This window comes from Podarcis vaucheri (assembly GCF_965113315.1).
Source record: "Podarcis vaucheri genome assembly, chromosome: 3".
Lineage (NCBI taxonomy): Eukaryota > Metazoa > Chordata > Lepidosauria > Squamata > Lacertidae > Podarcis > Podarcis vaucheri.
This window is the reverse complement of record NC_138761.1, coordinates 20,141,184-20,163,555: the sequence shown is the minus strand read 5'-3', so window position 1 is coordinate 20,163,555 and position 22,372 is coordinate 20,141,184. Positions and strand designations below refer to the sequence as shown.

Below are 22,372 nucleotides of genomic sequence, written 5' to 3'. Positions count from 1 at the left end.
CTTCAAACTACAGTGGTACCTCGGGTTACATAGGCTTCAGGTTACATACGCTTCAGGTTACAGACTCTGCTAACCCAGAAATAGTGCTTCAGGTTAAGAACTTTGCTTCAGGATAAGAACAGAAATCGTGCTCTGGCGGCACCAGGAGGCCCCATTAGCTAAAGTGGTGCTTCAGGTTAAGAACAGTTTCAGGTTAAGAACGGACCTCCGGAACGAATGAAGTACTTAACCCCAGGTACCACTGTATTATTATTAAATTTGTAGACCGCCCTTCACATATAAAAGCTTCCGGGGCGCCAATTCTGTCTCCTCTTTTCCAGCTAAAGATACCCAGCTCCTTCAAACGTTCCTCATAAGGCTTTGCTTGGGCAGATTCCAACTAAAGTGTTTAATCAATGCAAAGATTTCTGCTTCCACAACAGAACTCCCCCCCCCCCCATGAACAGCCAGCACCCTACCCAAATTGCGCTAGAGGGTTCGGTGAATCCCCAGAATCACAGAATTGTAGCATTGGAAGGGACCCTAAGGGTCATCTAGTCCAACCCCCTGCAATGCAGGAATCTCAGTGTGGCTGATTCTCAGTGGCTAGATTCTGCCTCTGCTGCTAAAGGCAGTTTGGCTCTGCATAGCAGTTGCTGGGAATCACAAGTGGTGAGAGGGCTGCTGTTCTGCTCAGGTCCTGGTTTGGGGCTTCCCAAAGGCATCTTGCCAGGAGAACAGGATGCTGAAAATAGATGGGTCAATGGCCCAAAGCACAGACTCATCTTATGCTTTTAGGTTCTTATACTCATCCCAACTTTTCACCCCCAGTTCTTCCAAGGAATAATTCTCCCAAGGAAACAGACCAAGGAACCTCCAGTGTATTGTATATTTGAAGCAGTCTGGTTAAGACCTTGAAAAGCACAGAGTCTGGCTACAGTCTGTAACCAGGGATGAATGAAAGTAGCTCCTTTGGAGGAGGAAACCACAAGCCCTTGGGGAAGTAATAAATAAGTTAGTTCCTCTCAGTCTTCCTGACAAGTTGCTTACCAGATGTCTTGACTCAAACCATGACAATCGTCTCTCTGGTCAATGGGCTTTTATTTTAGGCAATCAAGGGTTCCCAAGTAAGTAAAACTGGGAAGTTCAAAATTGGTTAAGTTGGTTATCTGCTGCTGGACAAACTTCTCAACCACTTGGAAAGTTTTCAAGGATGCTCTTGCCATAGGCGGCTTGCTAATCTCAGGTTTCACAGTATATATATTTTTGGTCTATGTATATATTTTCCCCCTGCTTATTACATGCGAGTATCTATAAATGGTTTCTACATCCTACCCTAACACTTAAATTATTGCTGTATTCATATCACACCTGTATGGGTGGATTTTAGCCTGCGAGGAACATGACATTGCAGTCTCCTGGCCTGAGGATACTTTACAGGGGTCTGCTAAAACCATTAAAGAAACTAGTCTCCAGGCTCTGAGAAGTTTCCTCTCTCTGATCACTGGCAGAGAAGATCAAAGGGCTCTGAGTCCTATTCCATTTCTTTATTGTCTCAAGCTGGGAACAGCAGGGCGGGTGACAACCCTATTTCCTTTCCAGGCTAGCAACTAGGGATGAGGCTGTAAAGATTATAACCTTTGTTCATGTTCTCACAAGATGCTTACTGTGTGGTAAATGGCCTTTGTTACCTCAGGGAGTTTTGCATGCTGTTCAATTGCAGGATAAAGAGCCATTTACTCCCAAGAATTTGCAAACTGTGGCATTTCTTCTCTTTCTCTTATAAAGTACATATGAAAATACTTTGGAGTTTAAGGAATGCTATCCTCACTGAAGGCTACCCATAATGCCAGGATAAAGCTGTTCATTTGAACACTCCCACCTGGTAGCTATCATTGCTATTCACTTCTGAATATTAAGGAGAAAATGTGTGGGCTAATACTTTGATTGAATTATAAGCCTCTATGTAGAATGTGTTTGTGTGTGCATGATTAATTTTACTCCCAAATAAACTAGCAGGTAGTTATGTTTACCCTTTCTTACCCAAACTGAAGGGAAATGTATAAAATATCTTATAGTTTTGAACACACATACTGTACACACACACAATTGGGTTGCTTGTAAAATAGTACAAAAGCAGCCAGACGTCTTTTAGCACAGGTGAGTTCTGCACTCCCTAGGCATCATCAGATTCTTTGGACCAGTGGGCACACTTTGAATTGTGAGGCTTGTGGGCGCCAGTCACAAAATGGCTGCCATGGCACGTAGCATAATATAAATTGGCTGCTGGGAGGGGGTGTGGCATCACACAATTAGACCATATAGTCATTGAGCCCGGAGCTTGAGAAGACAAGCTTGCCCCATTTGCATGTGGCAGCCCTTTAGATAGTTGAATATGGCTACAACTCCTGTCATCACTAGCCATGTTGGACTCCAACAGCCACCTGCAGAGTCTGGTGTTAGCCACCCTGCCCTAGACAAAGAACACAAAGAAGCTTGTTTGCAAAGGTGGTGGCTTTGGCAAATAATTCACTTTGCAAGTCTGTGTCTAGCCTTCATATTCTTACATGATGCTGTTTTTCAGGCAGAAACAGATAGTAGGTGCCTCTTCCTTCGGTTGTGATGTTATCTCATACTGAAGGGGGGCATTCCCAAGGTGGAATTAGGGTCAATACCTCACAACTTGAATTCCTGACTCCTTTGTCCTTCCAGGACCAGAACACAGCAATTTAGAATCTCACACTAATACGTTGCCAACCCAGGAAATTCCTGTTAAGCCCCTTCACGTCATAAAGAATGCTGACTTTAAAAGGTATCCCTAATACAAACCAATAAACCTTAAAAGATGACTACTTTGTGGACTGAGATAGCAGGGTTGCTGGGTTTGTTTTTTTTTCTTCGGCGTTTTTCTAGCTGCACATCAGAGAGCATTTCATTAGAAGACAGAAGGTTGTGAGGTTCCCTTGGCAGTAGGGGGAACACAGAAATCATTATGTGTATCAGTATTTCCACAGAACAAAGGGGCGTTTTTTATGTCAGAAATATTAATTTAACAATGGAAGGGGTGCCCAAACCAAGCGAGGAAATTCAATTGAACGAGGGTAGAGGAATAATGGATTTCTCTTGGATATGTATTAATGTACTAAGGTGGTTTGGAGGGGAGAAGTACCATATTTTAATGGCTTATGCATATCTCTACCACTTGCTCTCCTAGCTTTCTTAATATGGATTGTAAGGGAAAGTGAACCAAATTGAGCAAAATGCATTACAGTGGGATTCTATGAAGCCTCATTGAATTCAGCAGGGGGTACTACCAACCAGGTAAGACAGCAGACAAAAGGAGAAATGTTTGTGGCCTGGAGTTGGAGAGATGGAAGTTCATATATTAATTCAATATAATCAGTGATATATTTGGACTACTACAGATGTTTAACTTAAGTCAGGTTTGCACCAGCACTGCAGGATAGCTTTATTTTAAATGTTTTGATCCTGCACTGCCACTTGCTAGATAGCCATTTGGGGAGAAGTGGTGCTGCCATTCATTTCATTTTCTAGGCTACTAAAGTATTGGTTTATTCCACTGAATTGTATGGGATATAACTGCGTAGTCTGTGGCCTCACCTATAGCCTCAGCTGCAAACCAACACGAGACCAAAGCAAGGCTCTACATCTTTTTGGCCTAATTTTTCTAGGATAGGTGCAGCATTTCAATTCTTCTGGGGCTTCTCTTAGCCTGCAGGATTTCACAGTAACGACTGCCAAAGACCTCAAAGTCCCAGGCCCCTTTCAGGTAACTAGGATGCAGGCAGGACTCTTTATATTCTATAAATCTACGCAAAATATAGAATTTGGCGCTCAATACAAAAATCAGCATCCCAAGAAACTGTTTTTGCTTTGTATTGGGTTGAACAAGTTTCTAGCCTTGGCTGCAAAAATACGACACGGGAAGGTGCAATGCAGTGCCTCACAAGTCAGAGGGGGAATTCAGCTTAGCTCTCAAGAGAATTTTCATTACCTTGAAACTTCCCAGAACCAGCAAATTATGCAAAATGGATGCACATTTGCTTTATCTGCATAACAAACAGATTACAGAATTCACCTTTTCTTGACACAGAACTTTGATGTTTTGTGTTTGCTTTAAATAAAACAAGCCCTATGGCTCCACCATCCAGGCCCATTGATTTTAAAATGTGGAATTAATCCATACAATTCTTATTCAATTCTTAAAACCAGATTGCCTTATTGCTTCTGTCAGGTGCCTGGACTACTGATCTCCTGTTAAGTTTTATCTTCATATATCAAGATGACAAATACATTTAATGCCTCTGCCTTTGCTGCATCATGTGTTCTTAGGCTTATAACAATTCAGTACGTGTCTCACAATGTCTTTGGTAGCTGTCGTTTCTAATGTGTTTAAAATACCTTGCTTTTTACTATTTGTGCGTGTCTTTGTGTTCCTGTTAGATCTTTGATTCATCATCATTTCAACAAAAGCCTGCTGTTAGACAAGAGCAGCCTCTGGAGGAAATGATATTATGTTAAAAAAACTGACTTACCACTGCAAAAAAGTGGCTTAATCTTCATGTTTTCAAACTTCTAAAACAATTATTTAAAAGGTGAGATTGTTGTCAATGTTAAGAAGAAGCAATCAAACACCAACCTACAAAATCTGCTTCTTCCACACAAAGGCAAGAACATGATACTTCACAAATTACTCCTGAGTATTACCACTGCTGCACAGTATTGAAGTTAGCTCTGCTAAGGTGATAGCCATGGATAGCCATTCACTCTTTTTTCTTCTTCTTCTACTCAACCCAATTAACTTAAAAGGTTACGCTTCCAATGTCAAGGTTATGGCTTCCAAATAAGGCAATGCACACCCTTCACTGCTGAAAAAAGAAAAAATGCATTTACAGATGCGCAGCTGAGTGGGAACTTATATTGGTAAGTGGCTATTATATACTGGTCACAGAACATAACTAACAGAAGCATGTCATCTTATCCAATTTTCCTTGAAGAGGGAAAGACTTCCAATTTCTCATGGTCAGATCTGATCTGTAATGCAGATGTATTCCCCATTCTGAGTTGTGGAGAGGCACGGTGGTTATTTAGTGCCTTCCCTGATCACAGCAGTTTAAGAAGACGGCATGGTAATAGCCTGCTCCTTTGTATCAAAATGACCTACCTGATTCTGAGCAAGCAGATGTCTTGCATGTCACCTGGATACTCTCTGGGTGTCAGGGTTTTGTGTTGTTTCTGGATCTTCCATCTGAGTGGTGACCCCCACCGGTTACTGGAGTCGAATGCCACAAAAGTCAGTAAAATGAGATACACAGAGAGGGTTGGGCTAGATTTTATTTCAGGTTTGCTTTGTGCTACCAGCCTTCTTTGGGAGAGGACAGCAGCATTCATGAGTGTGATACCAACCAGTCAATGCACAACGCAACACACAGCGACAAAAATGCTGCCAGCGACAACTTAACACGTACTCTGTGGCCTGCTCAGCTCGCACCAAGCCTGCCTGATTGAGAAACTGGCTCATAGGCAGGAGGTAGCCAGTGGGTGGCATTTATCTCTCTATGTGCTCTTGGGAAAACAGGAGGACTTATAGGCCAGAGATCTCTGCTTCTCCGATCTCCCTTTGAGCCTTAGCCCTTTGGCGGGGATTTCCCATTTGCTCCTGGACAGGTGTTCACATTATTCCAGTCAAGGAAGTCTACAGCTACCTCATCCCAAACTGTGGGAACGGCTCTTCTGCTGTTGGATAACAAAGCTGACTAGCAGCTTCTCGTGCGCATGGCTAAAAGGGATACTCCGAGGCATCAGAAGTGAAATCCTCCTTCTACAAGTAACCTAGTCATAACCTGTGCCTCAGTACACCAGCATTTGCCAGTTATGGGCACGGCTGTAGGCAGTGGTGTTCCGGCCTGCTCTCGCTAGATTCGTTTCAGGATTGATACCTAACCCTTGGAATGTGAGCTGTGGGTTGCACAACAGCTACAATCCCTGATACAATCCCCGAGGAGGGGGAAGGGCCATGGCTCTGTGGTAGCGCAACTGCTTTGCATTCAGAAGGTCCCGGGTTCAATCCCTGGCATCTCCAGGTGGGACCGGGAATGTTTCCCTACCTGAACACCTGAGAAGCCACTGCCGGTCAGCGATGACAATACTGAACTAGATGGACCAATGGTCTGACTCAGTATAAGGCAGCTTCCTGTGCTCCTAAATGCGCCTTCATCCAAATGTGGCACGGCTGCACTCAGGGCCCACTGAAGCAGACACCCCTTGTTCCTTCCAACGCCAGCTCCATCGACAACACCACAGCACCCCCTGCAGGAGTAGGGTGGAAACCGTCTCTGGGTTCGCACGGGGGGGGGGGGGGGAAGGAGCACTTCATCTATTCTACAGTGAGTCAGGATGTGCATTCCTCTCCTTCAAAACTGCCATCTAAACCGGATCCAGTCACGGAGGGTGGATTGTAATCTTGTCAGGGATTCAAGGTGCTTTCAGTCTGCTCGCCGGATAAACCAGATCTCATTGCGGCGGTTAGGGACGCCAGGGTTCTGGTACGCAGCCACCAAGTAGGTTTCGCGGAGCACATTGTCTGTGGAGCCCAGCAACTCCCAGAGAAGGTGAATCTCCCGCAGGATTGTTTCTTCTGTGGTGGTCCCATAAAACACCCTTTACACAAGGTGAACAACAAAACAATTGCCCGTAAAGATCTAGAGCTGTGACTGTTTCTCTGCTCACCCATCCCTCTATCCTTCACTACATCTTGGAGGGTGGGGGAATTGGAGAGAGCCAGCTTTCTTTCCCGTCTCCATAATAGGATCTCGCTTAGCCACTTTCTTCCCTGCTATGCATTCCCTTTCTCCCAGCTAGGATAAGAAAGCATCCTTCCTTCCTTCCTTTAGAGACCTGTGGCACATAAAACATATTCCTAGCATGCATGAGTCAGGGCCCACCTGGAGATAACCCGAAGTGGTGCTCTCTCTTGTATCTGGATGTCGGGGTCCAAGGGGAGAGGGGGGTTAGGTTGAAATTCTTCAGGGAGGTAATAGGCAGTGATGACTTCTTGAAGCAATTCCGTGCCCTCCTTGTTCAGGTGGATCTCGTTGATCACTGGCACTGTCATCCCCAACTGACGGCCTAGATAAAAACACACATAAAGACACCAGAGAGTGAAAGAGGAGGATCTTCAGAAACCCAACTCTGGCCTTTCCAGTTCCAGCGGGTCTAGCTGCTGCAGGCTTCCATTTCCCTGCCACGATGGCACGTGCTACCACATACCTAGGGAGTTCTCCTTGCAGATGTACCGTATTAGTTTCATGAAACCCATAGAGATGCTTTGCTCATATTTGGGTTCTCCTCTGGTAATGCATGCCCATTTCCCAGCTGGGTACAGTCGTTCCTCGTAGGCTATCTCCTCACACTGAACCAAGAAGGAAAAGGAATTAGTGAGAGCTAGGCATTCAAACAACACAGGATGGGAATTACGTACTGAATAAAGCTTTGGCACTGGAGGGAAGGGAAGAGTAACTCGCAGTCTGTCCTGTGCAAATGAAGTGTTGCATCTCCACTGCCAAATATTAACTAAATTTATATTCCACTTTTCCTCCGAAAAGCTCAAGGCAGCATACATTGTTCTCTCCACTTTCTGTTTAGCCTAACAACCACCCTGTGAGGTAGGTTAGGCCCAAAGTGAGGTTATTGGCAGAGTGGGACTTTGAACCAGGTCTCCCCAGCTTTAGTTCAGTATTCAACACCACTCTGGTTCTTTGCATGGAATAACCAAACAGAAAGGCTGATAGCATAGGCCAGATACATCTCAATATTGTTAGGCAAAAACTGGCAGTTACAAAGAGAATAGATATTTCTCCTTTGTGACAGGTTGTAACATCTTCCAAGTTGTTTTTTTTTAAAAGAATCAGCTGCATTAAATCACACTCAACACAGCATAAGGTATTAGGAGGCTTTTCATTAAGGTAATCATTATTGCTTCTCTAAATGGCTACAGATAATTGGGAAATTCTTCAAAATATATTTGTCAGGATAATAAACAGTTTATAACAATGTCCTATCTACAGAATATACTTAAATAACAGGCGTCACTGTTTTAGCTAATTGTTCCTGAATTACTAAAAGCATTAACCTGGAGCTCCACAGCATTGAAAAGTTGCTTAAATAGTTATTTCGTCAGTTATCACTAGGGTAGGTTTATTATCCCGGCTGTTACACTAAGACGCAAATCTCATCCTTTACTCTTATGAACATTGTAAAAACAGAGCTCGTAACCACAAGTATAACCCAGCCCTAAAGGGTGCAATCTACCCAGGCAAGCTAAACAAAAATTACTAAAGGCACAGAAATGAATGATTAATTATTAATGTAAGGGTTTTTTTAAAATCAGGAGCCGGTAAGTCTGTATGTTTATATTATAGGAGTCAAGTTAGCTAGCTCATCGGAAAGTGAGACGGGAGGAAACTCATCAATGCAGGTGGGAAAGAAAGAAAACAACAACTGTACACCCTACTCCTTTTGGTGCAGAAAAAATATAGAAAGCAACACAATGCCTTCAGCAGTCCCAGGAACTATCCTGCACATCTTTGGAGCAACAGCTGTATAGACACATTGCAATGTTTCAGAAGACAGAATATCCAACTTTTCTAAGGCATGCATGCAGTTTTGGGTTGGAACAGGACAGGGGGGGATGAAGTGACTCTTCCATAAAGCATTTGCATGGAATTATTATTGCTAACGAGAAATGAAGAAGAAAACTACAAAGAAAACCCTTCAGAAACTTTACTTCATGAAGTAAATGCAGAGACAGTAGCACAATTTAACATGGAAGGCTAGCAGTAGTATAATTGCATTAAAGCTGATAAATACCACTTTTATTGCCCTTACTTATGGCCATATAAACTTAGTTCAGATGTAATGACAAACCATGATTTGATGCTGGTTTGGGATCTTGGAATGAGGCAAATGTTGGTCTGTGAAATGACAGGTTTTTGCATTTGGGACACAAGTTAGAAACTTCTGCTTTTACTCTCACCTTGCGTATGAAGTAATGAGAGAACCAAGAGGGAACACCTTACTCATTCTCATAATAATGATTATTGGTTTGTTATTACGTCTGATTTGAGTCAAAATGAATACTGGAAAATATATTTGAAGGATCTAGGATACTTGCAGGAGCTTGAGGGCACCTCTGTGTGCCTGAAAGTCAAGCTGCACTTCAGGAAATGGATGCAGTTTTCTCACTAAAACTGTGAAAGCTGACCTTGCTTTCTGACTCCATACAGAAACAGGTCCAAGGAATCAAACAAAAGACAAGGAAGTGCTTGTAGATTGACAAATATAGACTTAACTGCTCCTTCAACAACCAGGGGAAAACAGAAACTACCGGTACTTAAAAGTAATTTTCCCTCACATGATATTAAAAATAACAGAAGACAATGCAGAAGACCAGGTGGACTGAATTCAATATAGACATCTGTATTGAAGAATCCCAAGGTAGTGAATGCTTTTGATCCTGATATGCAGAGGCTGAGCTAATGTTATGACAACAGGAAGATAATACTAGCAAGATGCCCATCACTGCAATTGGTAGTGGTGGGTGAACAAAAAAGAGGGAGTGTTTGGGAAGGGCACTATGTGAGGGGTAGGCCAGGAGTGACTAACCTTTCTCAGCTTGAGAAACTCTCTCTGATGTCCACATGCCAGCGCACAGGCACACACGCTCGCAACTCAGCAGAAGAGTAGCTTACACAGGCAGGCTGATGCACATACATTCAGGCAGAAGCATATACTCAGCAGAAAGGTGGGCAGGTAATTAAGTACTCATATCCAAGGAACTTGCCCAAAGGCAGCAACCACCACCATGACCATGGACATTTTCTTCACCCATTTCTTCCTTGCAGCAAAGAGGATATCTGCTATGGTGCTTCTTGCACCTTCGTGCCAATGCCCAACAAAAAGCTATGTCTCCAGCAATGAGGTCACAATTTTGGGATTGGGGGAAGTAAGCTGTATGCAAGATCCTTCTGACCCCTGGATCCAGCAAGTGTTCAAATATAAGCCCTGTGTTAAGGTGATAGCCTGGTGACCGGCTGTTAAGGGAAACACAGGAAAGGGGCTCTGTGTGAGATGGCAAGTGGGTGAGGCCCCTCCCGCAGCTCCTTAGCAGGACAAAGCTAGAGTTTGGAGTTGAGAGTGAAGTGATGCCACCCAAAAAGAAAAAAAGAGAGAGAGTGAAGTGATGCAACCTAGAGGGAAAGCAGCCAGCTGGAGAGACGAGCCAGAGCAATGCTTGAGAGAATGTTTGATTTATGTTTGGATTCAAGGGGAGAAACAAGAGCCTTTTGCAGTGTTAATGCTGTGAACTGTGCTATCATAGGCTCAGACTGTATATAAGAGTACAGTGGTGCCTCGCAAGACGAAAATAATCCGTTCTGTGATTCTCTTCGTCTAGCAGTTTTTTCGTCTTGCGAAGCAAACCCATTGACGGATTAGCGGATTAGCGCTATTAGCGGCTTTTAGCAGCTTATCAGATCAGCTGATAAGCGGCTTAGCGGCTTAGAAAAGGGGGGGGGAACCCACAGGAACTCGCAAGACATTTTCGTCTTGTGAAGCAAGCCCATAGGAGATTCGTTTTGCGAAGCACCTCCAAAACGGAAAACTCTTTCGTCTAGTGAGTCTTCCGTCTTGCGAAGCATTCGTCTTGCAGGGCACCACTGTAAATAAACCATGTATCATAAAGACACCAAAGTCTCCACTGTGCCTCATTTGAAAAGGAGGCATGAACCCTGGGTAAGCACCTGGAACCATGGGAACTTGGCACACTAATTTTCTAGAACCGGCATAGTGCTCTGTTTGCATTCTGCTGTTCTGTGCTTTGGATGTGCTTGAGAATGATAATTAGAGATCTGTATCTCTTCATCAGACACTGGCTGTGTACACACTATAAAGCGCATTCAAAACGCATAATTTCCCCTGTAGTTTAACCTAGTTTTTACAATTCCCAGCCACCCTTAAGAAACTACGGTGCCAAGAATTGTTTGAGGGAAAGAATGTGATTTGAATGTGCTTCAAAGGTGTAGTGTGCAAACAGCCATTGGTGCAAAACTACAGGAAGCTTCTGTTGACCTACTTATGCTAATCACTGTGCCATCACCAGCTATGATGCGTTCAGTAGAAATCAAGTTATTGTTCCTCTTTGCAGCCTGCCAAGGACATCGCAGGCAGTTTTCCACTAGCACTATTAATAGTGCACCTGGATGCTGAAACATGCAGTCAGGAAGGGATGTTTTTGGGGTGTTTTTACAAGCCCTGGTTCACAGGAAATTACCAAAAAGTATCTGAAGACACTTGGGGAAGCACAACAAAGGCAAACAACAACTGAAACTTTTTACAAGGCAGAGGTAATTTTGGGTGATGGGGGTGAGGGTTTTAAGCTACCACTGATTTCCTGCCAAATTGTCAGGAGGTCCCAGTGAGGCATCCCAAATTCTGTGGTAGCCACCCCTGCTATGCAGCAAGACTGCATCTTACACCCATTTAACTTGCTTGATTTCAATCATATGCAGTTGAAAACAGGCCTGCTGGGGGTTATCCAGCTCATAAAAAGCTTTTAAACTCTCTGCCTTGCTTGGGAGGAAAGGCCTGGTCAGAGTACCAGCTCTGGGATGCTTGCTTGAGATGTTGTGGGGCCAGCTGAGTGGCCATGAGAACTCGCACGAGCATCCCTAGTCTCCCAGAGCCCATGCCCTGAGTGAGACTTGCCCAACAAACACAGCAAAGAGCTTAAAAACTCTTTCCATAGTGGGTCCACTTGGGTTACCCAGCATGAAGAGCTTGTACGCTCTCTGCCTTGCTTGCTGGGCAAGGCCAGCTCAGCATATGGCTCTGGGAGTACAGAGCATTCTCTCTCATTCCCCATAACCCACTAGCCATGGGGGCAGGGTTGGTTCCAAGGGTTTGGGTATATGTGGTTTCTGTTTATACACAGATCCTTTAGAAGCAACCCACCTGCGTAAGATTTGATCATACCATATGCACTTACTTAGGAACAAGTCAACTGAACTCAACTCAACGAGGCTTGCTACTGAGTAGACAAGTATAGAATTCCAGGAGGACAGATTTTGCACAAGTTTAAGGATGGCAAAAACTTGCATTGGAGTGCTGGGAGTGTCACAGATAATAATAATAATAATAATAATAATAATAATAATAATAATAATAATAATAATTTATTTATACCCTGCCCATCTGGCTGGGCTTCCCCAGCCACTCTGGGCGGCTTCCAAAAAATATTAAAATACTGTAATGCACCAAACAGATGCTATTCTGAAGAATGTTGGAGGGGAGAGGGACATGTTACATGACTTATATGCTCTTTTCTCCACAATATACCACAAAGCTATGTCAGCCAGGTATATACACATACATTATTTTATTTACAAACAAGTTTGTATATGTGAGAGTGCTCACCTTCTCATGCTGTGACAAAGTAGCGTAGGGCACAGGCTCTCGAGTCTGGTTATGGCGCGCCATTTGCATTATTGGACCTGCCATCTCTAGCAAAACAGAGTCAAGTAGTGGGGGATTCACTTTAAGACTGAAAAATATCTTTAGAAGTTAAAAAAAATCTGTAGAAACCTACATTTTTAAAACAAGCAACTCTCACTAGTACCTATAGGGTACACTATAGATCTAAACACATAAAAAGGAGACATAACAGCATGGAGAGCCACCAGTAATCTAGCTCCCTACTTTCCAGCCAAGGAGGCCTCTCCCTTCTCCAGCTGCCACCACAGGACTATTCAAGAACCATATTCTCCTACAGGGAGGAGAGAGGTTGATTTTTTTTAAAAAAAATCATCCGCTTCTTGCAGCTTGTCTTGGTTGTTGTATTATATAGTTTCGATTGATGCTGGTTGTTTTAACGGGTGCTATCCAATGCACTTGTTCTGTTCACACAAGTTTTTTTGTTTGTGCAGCGGAACTCCTGCCCTTCTTCTCCCCGCACCCTTCTCAAATCATCTCCAGAAGGATGGAGGAAATCCCAGAACAGATTTAGGGAGCATGTGCAGAGAAAATCGGGTCTGAAGGGCCCTCCAACCAGTGGCGGAGGAAGGGGGTGCAATAGGTGCAGGCCGCCCCGGGTGTCATCACTGAGGAGGGTGACAAAATGCCGGGCAGCACTCACCGCAGGGCCTGCAGCGCACCTGAGCCACACATCTCTCCTGGGAGAGAAGTCCAGTTCTGGGCACCACAATTCAAGAAGGACACTGACAAACTGGAACGTGTCCAGAGGAGGGCAACCAAAATGGTCAAAGGCCTGGAAACGATGCCTTATGAGGAACGGCTAAGGGAGCTGGGCATGTTTAGCCTGGAGAAGAGGAGGTTAAGGGGTGATATGATAGCCATGTTCAAATATATCAAAGGATGTCACATAGAGGAGGGAGAAAGGTTGTTTGCTGCTGCTCCAGAGAAGCGGACACGGAGCAATGGATCCAAACTACAAGAAAGAGGATTCCACCTAAACATTAGGAAGAACTTCCTGACAGTAAGAGCTGTTCGACAGTGGAATTTGCTGCCAAGGAGTGTGGTGGAGTCTCCTCCTTTGGAGGTCTTTAAGCAGAGGCTTGACAACCATATGTCAGGAGTGCTCTGATGGTGTTTCCTGCTTGGCAGGGGGTTGGACTCGATGGCCCTTGTTGTCCCTTCCAACTCTATGATTCTATGATTTGGGTGCGCACAGGCTGCACCCTGCCCAAATGGTCCACCAGCTGCCTCCCCCCCCCCCAGCTGTAGGGCGGCTGAGTGGGAGGAGGCAGGCAGACTACAGAGGCCCCATGGTGCACCCCACCCCTGGGTGTTCCACCCAGACGCCCAAGCAGCTTCCTCTGCCACTGCCTCCAACCCTCAGGGTGTTGGGGGTGGGGGTCTGCAAGGGAGAGGAGAGGAAAACACTATTGCACGAGTGGAAGTTTGTTGCACTAGTAGAACAGCAGCACTGGAGACAACCCACAATTTCTGGGGAGAGCCCATGTACACATACAATTTTTTAAGGACAAGAACCTTAGCTTTTTAGCTTAGAGAGGAAACTGGATTTGCACAATGCTGAGTGGCTGGCCCTTGTGTCAATCATGGAGCCATCTGTTGCTCCTCCTTCCTAGAGTCAGGCTGTGCACAGCACTGATTGGTTCACTTGTCTGTGTCACAAAGCACCCTCCCGGCCTCTGCTGCAGCACATTTCAAAATTTAAATAAATTCTTTTAAAAGCCTTTTTTTAAAGCACCAAACAAAGCATTAGAGCAGATAAGCATGACAGCTGCTTGGGACCTGCCCACACCAGTTTACTGTGTGCTTGCAATTGTTGGGGTTCCCATTTAAATTGCATAGCCCATTAAAACACTACCAATCTCAATGCTTTTCCTCTGTAAATTTGGGTTTACCTGATATAATAATAATAATAATAATAATAATAATAATAATAATAATAATTTTTTATTTATACCCCGCCCTCCCCAGCCAAGGCCGGGCTCAGAGCGGCTTACAAGCAATAATAAAAACAAGATGAGTGATTACAACTTAAAAACAAAAATAAAATACAACATTAAAATAATGGAACATTAAAATATTAAAATGAAGCCTCATTGCAGGAGAAGGAAAAGAAAAAAGAAAAAGTGGGGCGGAGGGAATCAAATTGGCTCCAATCCAAAGGCCAGGCGGAACAACTCTGTCTTACAGGCCCTGCGGAAAGAAATCAGATCCTGCAGGGCCCTGGTCTCATGAGACAGAGCGTTCCACCAAGTTGAGGCCAGTGCTGAAAAGGCCCTGGCTCTGGTTGAAGCCAATCTAACTTCCTTAGGGCCTGGGACCATTAGGGTGTTGTTATTTATGGACCTTGTGGCTCTCCGTGGGGCATACCAGGCGAGGCGGTCCCGTAGGTACGAGGGTCCTAGGCCGTGAAGGGCTTTAAAGGTCAAAAGCAGCACCTTAAATCTGACCCTGTACTCCACCGGGAGCCAGTGCAGCTTGAAAAGCACTGGATGAATATGCTCCCATGGCAGAGACCCCGTGAGGAGCCTCGCTGCAGCATTCTGTACCCGCTGGAGTTTCTGGGTCAGCTTCAAGGGCAGCCCCGCGTAGAGCGAATTACAGTAGTCAAGCCTGGAGATGACTGTCGCGTGGATCACTGTGGCCAGGTCGGGGCGGGAAAGGTAAGGGACCAACTGCTTGATGCGGCGAAGGTGGAAAAATGTCGCCTTGGCTGTTGCTGTGACTTGCGCCTCCATGGAAAGGGAGGCGTCAAGGATTACACCTAAACTCTTAACGGAAGGCAATGGCACTAATTGGGCCCCCGCAAGAGAAGGGAGTTGGTCCCTCATCCCCATGCTATCCTGACCTAGCCATAGGACCTCTGTCTTCGAAGGATTTAGTTTCAATCGGCTCCCACGAAACCATCCAGCCACAGCTTCCAAGCATCTGGTCAGTGTGTAAGGGGCCGAGTTGGTGTGGCCATCCATCAGCAGATAGAGCTGAGTGTCATCAGCATATTGATGACAGCCCAGCCCAAAGCTCCGGATAATCTGTGCAAGGGGGCGCATAAAGATGTTAAAAAGCATTGGGGAGAGAATTGCGCCCTGCGGCACTCCACACATCAAGCAGTGGCGTGACGACATTTCCCCCCCTAGTGCCACCCTCTGTCCCCGACCAGAGATAAAAGAGCACAACCAGTTACGGGCTATGCCCTGTATCCCCACGTCTGCAAGGCGATGGTCCAGAAGATCATGATCGACCATGTCAAAGGCTGCTGACAAATCTAAAAGGATCAGCAGTCCTGACCCGCCTCGATCCAGTTGTCTATGGATATCATCTGTTAGGGCAACCAGAGCCGTCTCCGTCCCAAAACCAGGACGGAAACCGGACTGAAATGGATCTAATGCCGATGTTTCCTCCAGAAACCTACCAAGCTGGGGATATGGGGATAATCCATTAAAATTGGGAGAAATTGGGCTCCAAATCACCTCACTTAGGGATGCAGGCTATTTGTTCTGCTCTTTTGGGGTGGGTGGATCAGTCATCACCTTCTGCTATTCACCTTTTCAAGGCTTTCATTTTTTTCCAGCTGTGCTCCTATTTTTCTGGCATGCTCCTGAGTGCGCGAACAAAAACCAAAAAACTGCAAAAGTGTGCGGTGAGACTTTATAATTGCCTGGCTTTTGCTCACTTCCTTATTTTTTTTAAGGTGCACTCACAACTATCTGCAAGTATGCCCTTACTTGTCAAAACAGAAGCAATAAATTAGAAGTCGGGAACAAACAGAAAAGGGAGTGCCTACTAATATGAACAGGATAGGCTGAAAGGGCTCCTTACATACAAATTCAAATACATGTGGCTATGAACTAATCAGGTCTAATTCAAATGATGGGGGGGGGGATTAACAGCTAAATAAAGCTCAAATGTGGACAAGCCCTTGGTGTGTGTGCATGCATGCTAGAAAACAAAAAATGAAATGTGGGAACAGTTTTGAGCTAGAGGCTGTGCATGTGAAGGCAGACATTCAAAGGCAAGTAGAAGTAGATCTCACCTTGCAGATTAAAAATCTACTTCCTCCTCTCTTTGGAGGTGCAGCCTAAAATTGTGACTGGAATGCAAATTCATACCTTGGGGGAGAGACACTTGGTGAGTGCTGGCTACTGTCTCCCAATGAGAAAACAGCCTGTTCTGTTCCTCCCCATCCATTGGTTCATCCTCTTCATCAGGGACCTCATCATCCAGTTCATTCAGTTCTTCAAGTGTAATACGAGCCATAGTAACACTGTAGCTCCTGCAGAAAATGCAACAGAAAATTCTATATCTTGAGCAGTTTGAGTAATGATACCACAGCATCTACAGGGGAAGTGCTATTGGCACAGGATACCATTTTCCTGAGTGCTGTTAAGACATTTCCCTTCGCCACAAAGGTTTGGGGCAACATAAAGGTAAAGGTACCCCTGACCATTAGGTCCAGTTGTGACCGACTCTGGGGTTGCAGCGCTCATCTCGCTTTATCGGCCGAGGGAGCCGGCGTACAGCTTCCGGGTCATGTGGCCAGCATGACTAAGCCGCTTCTGGTGAACCAGAGCAGCGCACGGAAACGCCGTTTACCTCCCCGCCGGAGCGGTACCTATTTATCTACTTGCACTTTGACGTGCTTTCGAACTGCTAGGTTGGCAGGAGCAGGGACCGAGCAACAGGAGCTCACCCCATCACGGGGATTCAAACCGCCAACCTTCTGATCGGCAAGTCCTAGGCTCTGTGGTTTAACCCACAGGCAACATAGGGTTGTATTAAATGAAGTTGTCCTGCCCATCTTCCAATTGACATGCAAATTTATTTATTGGACAGGTTTAAAAAACAAAACAAAATGGGAGCAGTGTGGGGCAAGGGGAGGGAAGTCACAAAAATATGATTTCCCATGTGTAGCCAGTTTTCAGACATACTGATTTTGGAAGTGTTCGAATGCAAGTAAGTTACATATGAACTTATGCTGTCTACTCAGGAGTAATTACCATTAATTCCATGAGAATAACTCAAATATTATCAAATTGCAGCCTTTCATTCTCTTATTGAATAGAAAAAGTATTTAAGATTCAATGACTAAAGAAGCCCCCAGTATTCAATATGTGAATAACTTATTTATATACGGCTATCATTCATCTATGTAGATGGTTTATCTTTTCTTTCTGTAATAAATAATAATACTAATTTTATTATTTATACCCCAGCCACTCTAGACGGCTCCCAACAAAATATTAAAAACACAACAAAACATCAACCATTACGAACTTCCCTGTAGAGGGTTGCCTTCAGATGTCTTCTAAAAGTTGTGTAGTTCCTTACTTCACATCTGATGGGAGAGCGTTCCACAGGGAGGGCGCCACTTCCGAGAAGGCCCTCTGCCTAGTTCCCTGTAACTTCACTTCTTGCAGTGAGGGAACTGCCAGAAGATCCTCAGTGCTGGACCTCTGTGTCCGGGCTGAATGATGGGGGTGGAGATGCTCCTTCAGGTATACAGGCCAAGGCTGTTTATGGCTTCACATGGAGCAATCATATCCATGTTTAGTTTGAAATGTTCTGCTGACTGCTGTTCATACTCCCAGGTAAGCAAAGGATTTCAACCTTAATGATCCTTAATTTCTTTACATATAAACATGCAAGCAGCTTCCTAAAGTAGTATTTCATGGGTCTACTCAAGGAACAAGGCATTAATATGTATACAGTGCATAAAAATTTCCCATCATTCCATGTAGTAAACAATGATAAAAATTTTGAAACTGCTTGGCTAGACTATTATTGCATTCAGCCATTGCTACTAGTTAATTTATGAAATGGAAAATGAGGTAAAAAAATAATTATCCGTTTTAGTTTCAAGCCAGTTTCCTAGCGGAGTTTGTATGTACAGTATGTGCTACAGACATACATAAATGAAATATATTTATATTTTCCTTGAATAACTCATCTCATATACAGTAGATGTTATCTGTCATTCACATTGGGTTGCAGCAAAACGAGATTATTTGCACTTAGGTACCATTAAAAAATAAATGTTAAAAAGTTAGACATCACTTAAATTCTCATTATTTCAACAGGACTCAAATACAACTACTCTGGCTCCAACCCGTTGTTAGGAATTCTTTAGCATTTATAACTGTACACTTCTCCAAATTATTTTGAAACTTCTACAGCTAATGCCACCTCATCATAAACCATATTTTAAAAACAAATTGTTACTGTGTCATCACAACTTATTATTATTTTGTGATCACAGTATCCTAACCACACCCAGTCAAAGCAAGGATCCTTGAGGAACCTCCCTTTAGAATTTACTACAGTATTATACCTATTTATTTTAATTCAAATTCTGACCAAGAAAAGGTTATCCTTTTTCTGCTTTGACCCTTAAGATAAGGTTTTCTCCACTTTACTCTGAGCTCCTACATGGTTAGGTATAGCTTCATTAGGAAAGTTATCTTGCCTAATGGTCTGTATAAAACAGTAGGTCAAGATCCACCTTCTGCCCACTCCTGTCTTGAGAGTCAGACAACAGTGCACCATTGAAAGAAATGGGGCAGAGTCACAGTATAGGAAGGTTTTAGGCAGAAATACAACTGACACCATATTTTCCCTGCATCATCGATAGGAAGACTCAGGAGATGCAACTTTCATTTGCAGTCTAGCAATGCAGTGATGGGGAAAACACCTGTTGAATTTCCACCAAAAGGGCAGAGTGTTCTGTCAAGACAGGGGGAATGGATGGGTGCAGGGTCACAAAGCCTGAGGTGCAAGTAGGTGGGTTGTACTGATTGGGATATGGAGCATAAAAAGATGATGGGGGTTGGGAAGACATGCAAGAGAGCTTCTCTTGGGCAACAGCTGGAGTCTATGCAGGTGTATATGTTGGGGACAGTGTTTTCTTTTCTTTTAAAATGTTTTTAAAATTCATATTACGTTGAGACACTATGCAGCAAAAACCATTATACATCTAATATCCTTGCTTTGCATGCAAAAAAACAACACAATCCCAAATAAAATAAAACCAACAAGGAAATGACCTACAAACAGGAGGGACAGAGTAACAAAAGCACTATAATACCATGAATGAATGAAAGGAAAAGCACTGTCATTTACTTTGGTGTTCCAGAAACACATAAAAGGCCCACCTCTCAATCAATGTTTCCTTAGAATCATAAAATTGCATAGTTGGAAGGGACAAGCGTCATCTAGTCCAACCCCTCTATTTAGTAGTGCATTTCTCTCCTTTTTGTAGTGCGTTTTCTAGCAGTTTTTAAAAACCCTCTCTGTGTTATTGCATTGCTGATTACCTTTCTTATTATCATTCTATTTTTTTTATATCCCGCCTTCCCCCTCCCCCCGCGACTCAAGGCAGCTTACAGATAGGATCAGCTAAAAAAGAAAAGCAGGGGGAAGAAACTAAAAAGCAACCCCTCACTAAAAACCAACTGAATACTAATAACGTCGAAAAAACAACGCCATGGTACACTCGCAATTTCCTTCACTCCGTGCACCCGCGTTTCGAACCCGTGAGCGTCTGAACAATTCAAGTAAGCCAGCGAAGGAGTGAATAATAATATAGGAACGAAGGAATGAGGCGAAAGAGGCCGCTCCTGAGGGGCTCCAGGTGAGACCCGGGGGCGGGGGCTGCTCTCCCTCGAGTCACAGGTAACAGGAGCCCAGGCGGGCCTCCCAGGTAACGGTGAGGGGACGAAGGGCGGAGGCAACCGCCACCCTCAGGGACGGTGGGCGGGGGAGAACCTGACCCTTAAACTCCTCCCCCGCCCAAACCGCCAATCCCCTTCTGGGGAAGAAGCGCGCGCAGCTTCCAAGCCAGGAATAGAGGAGGGGGTCTCGGGCCCACTCCCCTATTGGGTTGGGTAAAGGGAGAAGGAAAAGGGGGCGAAGCCCTTACCTGTCACTTCCTGCGTTCTCCGGCCGACCCCGGAAGCGATTCCTGCCCGCCGAATGAAAAAGAGGCGGGAGGCCGAGCGCGAGCCGAGAACGCTGTGTGGGGCGGGGGTAGGAGGAAGGGAAGGGCAAAGGGGCGGGGCTCCGGGTGACGTCACCGAGCCGGCTTTCCCACCAACTCCTCCTCCTTCTCCTCCCAACCGCACAACTTCCAAGGGGAAATCCAACCGAGATTTCCGGTTTCCATTTGCAGCGGGTGGAAGGCGGGGCAATGTTCTTGCGGGGCAAAGGCGGAGGAATCATAGAATGGTTAGGAGAGGGGACCCCCAAAGGTCCTCTAGTCCAACCCCTTGCAAGAAGCAGCGGAACGGTTGTTTAAATGATGCGTGTGTTTTTTAATTTGTTTTTTAAGTCAGGTGCGGGAACGTGGGGAAGCCGAGTCGAACCATTGGTCCGTGGGCATTTCAGTCTTGTCGAAAGGCGCGGACGCGGTTAGGGGCTCGACAAGGCTTTCAAGCGAGGATTCCTCCCAGCCCCGCCTGGAGATGCGGGGATCGAACCCGAGACCTTCTGCACGCAGCACAAGTGCTTTACTAGTGAACCACGCAGGGTTCCCAGGTGTATTTGCAGTTATTTGAAGTAAGCGCCGCATCCGTCTCGGAAAGCGGCACAAATGACACCAGTCAATGGAGGATGTTTCCCACGTGCAACTGACACGCGTCCCGTCCGGCTCCTGTGTTCGTTTTCCAGTGCTCCGCGAGGAGTAGCACATTAGGTTGAGATACAGCGAGAACGGCATTGCCTACTGATTTTCTACCTGTTGTCCACACCTTGAAAGCCGCAGTGCTGCATTTAGGTGCGCCCTTCTTTTGCCCTACCTACTATGAAAGCACATTTCTCCATGAAAAAATAATCATGATGTGGTATCTACTTCCACAACTTTTGGTTGTGGGCATTCGGTGCAGGCATTCGGTGGGTACCATTACAGAGCTACAGCAGTTGGGAAGGCTACACCTGTACCTGTCTACCATACCGGAAAGCCCATTTTAAAGGCTAAAAGAAACATAGAATTGTGGAGTTGGGAGGAGTTCCAAGAACCATTTAGTCCAACCCACGTTGTTGTTTTTTAGTGGAGTGGGAGGAGTGCAGAATCATTTATTACTCAGCAGGACTGCACCTCAATGCATGAAAGAGTGTGTTTTGCGATTGTCTTAGGCTCAGCCTTTTGTATCTCTTGTGCAGTTATGGAATGCTCTCTCCAACCTTGCCATTGTTTCCACAAAGTCATTTTTGTTTTCCTAGGCATTAGGGCAATACCAGATATTTCATATTGTACCGGTAGGTCTGTTTCTAATATGTTTTAAGTCGTATCATTGTACCTTTTGGTCAACTTCTTTAAGTAGAGAGCAATGCATAAATTTTATAAGCATAAATCTACTGCATGCTGCTGGTGGGTCAGAACCTTGCCCCCCCAACCCCATGGGCCAAGTTGAGCAGGGGTAGGTGGGGCTGCCCACCTGCCAATCATTTTATATTACCATAGCATCAGGTGATCCGCTTTTACTTGCGTGGTTTGAAATTAAACTGTGTAAGATCAATTGGCTGCTGGTGCTTCAAAGCACCATGCATGGCATGCAAGGACCAATACTAGGCTGATTTATTTATTTTTTTAACATTTATGTACACCCCTTAACTAAAAGACCACAGTGCTTTCAAAGAGGCATGTATGGCTCTGTATAAGCATCAACTATAAGCTGCATTGGGACGCGGGTGGCGCTGTAGGTTAAAACCACAGAGCCTAGGGCTTGCCGATCAGAAGGTTGGCGGTTCGAATCCCCGCAACGGGGTGAGCTCCCGTTGCTTGGTCCCTGCTCCTGCCAACCTAGCAGTTCAAAAGCATGTCAAAGTGCAAGTA

The 22,372-nt window shown here is 44.9% G+C and overlaps 1 protein-coding gene across 5 annotated transcripts; it reads right to left on the bottom strand.

The window, feature by feature from the left end:
• Positions 1-6,354: 6,354 nt before the first annotated feature.
• On the bottom strand, positions 6,355-20,574 carry LOC309529569 (heme-binding protein 1-like). 5 transcript variants are annotated; one of them, XM_082217930.1, is made up of 7 exons: positions 20,462-20,481; positions 17,679-18,010; positions 16,656-16,819; positions 12,472-12,557; positions 7,270-7,411; positions 6,945-7,128; positions 6,355-6,660 (listed from the first exon to the last, which is right to left on the bottom strand). In XM_082217930.1, exons 3-7 carry the CDS (start codon positions 16,801-16,803, stop codon positions 6,486-6,488), a joined length of 735 nt encoding a protein of 244 aa, XP_082074056.1. In that variant the 5' UTR covers positions 16,804-16,819; positions 17,679-18,010; positions 20,462-20,481; the 3' UTR covers positions 6,355-6,485. The 5 variants fall into 5 exon arrangements, with proteins under 5 accessions (XP_082074056.1, XP_082074058.1, XP_082074057.1 ...); XM_082217932.1 differs by having other exon boundaries at positions 17,875-18,010; XM_082217931.1 differs by lacking the exon at positions 17,679-18,010 and having other exon boundaries at positions 20,462-20,574.
• Positions 20,575-22,372: the final 1,798 nt, after the last annotated feature.

What these genes read in the sequence shown, in the direction of transcription:
- LOC309529569 (XM_082217928.1), bottom strand. Translation starts at nt 16,881, where the DNA reads ATGCTGTGGTATCATTACTCAAACTGCTCAAGATATAGAATTTTCTGT. An exon ending in CTTTGTCACAGCATGAGAAG is followed by an intron (nt 7,412 to 12,471) that starts GTGAGCACTCTC and finishes TTCTTGGTTCAG; the next exon opens with TGTGAGGAGATAGCCTACGA. An exon ending in CCACTTCGGGTTATCTCCAG is followed by an intron (nt 6,661 to 6,944) that starts GTGGGCCCTGAC and finishes CCTTGTGTAAAG; the next exon opens with GGTGTTTTATGGGACCACCA.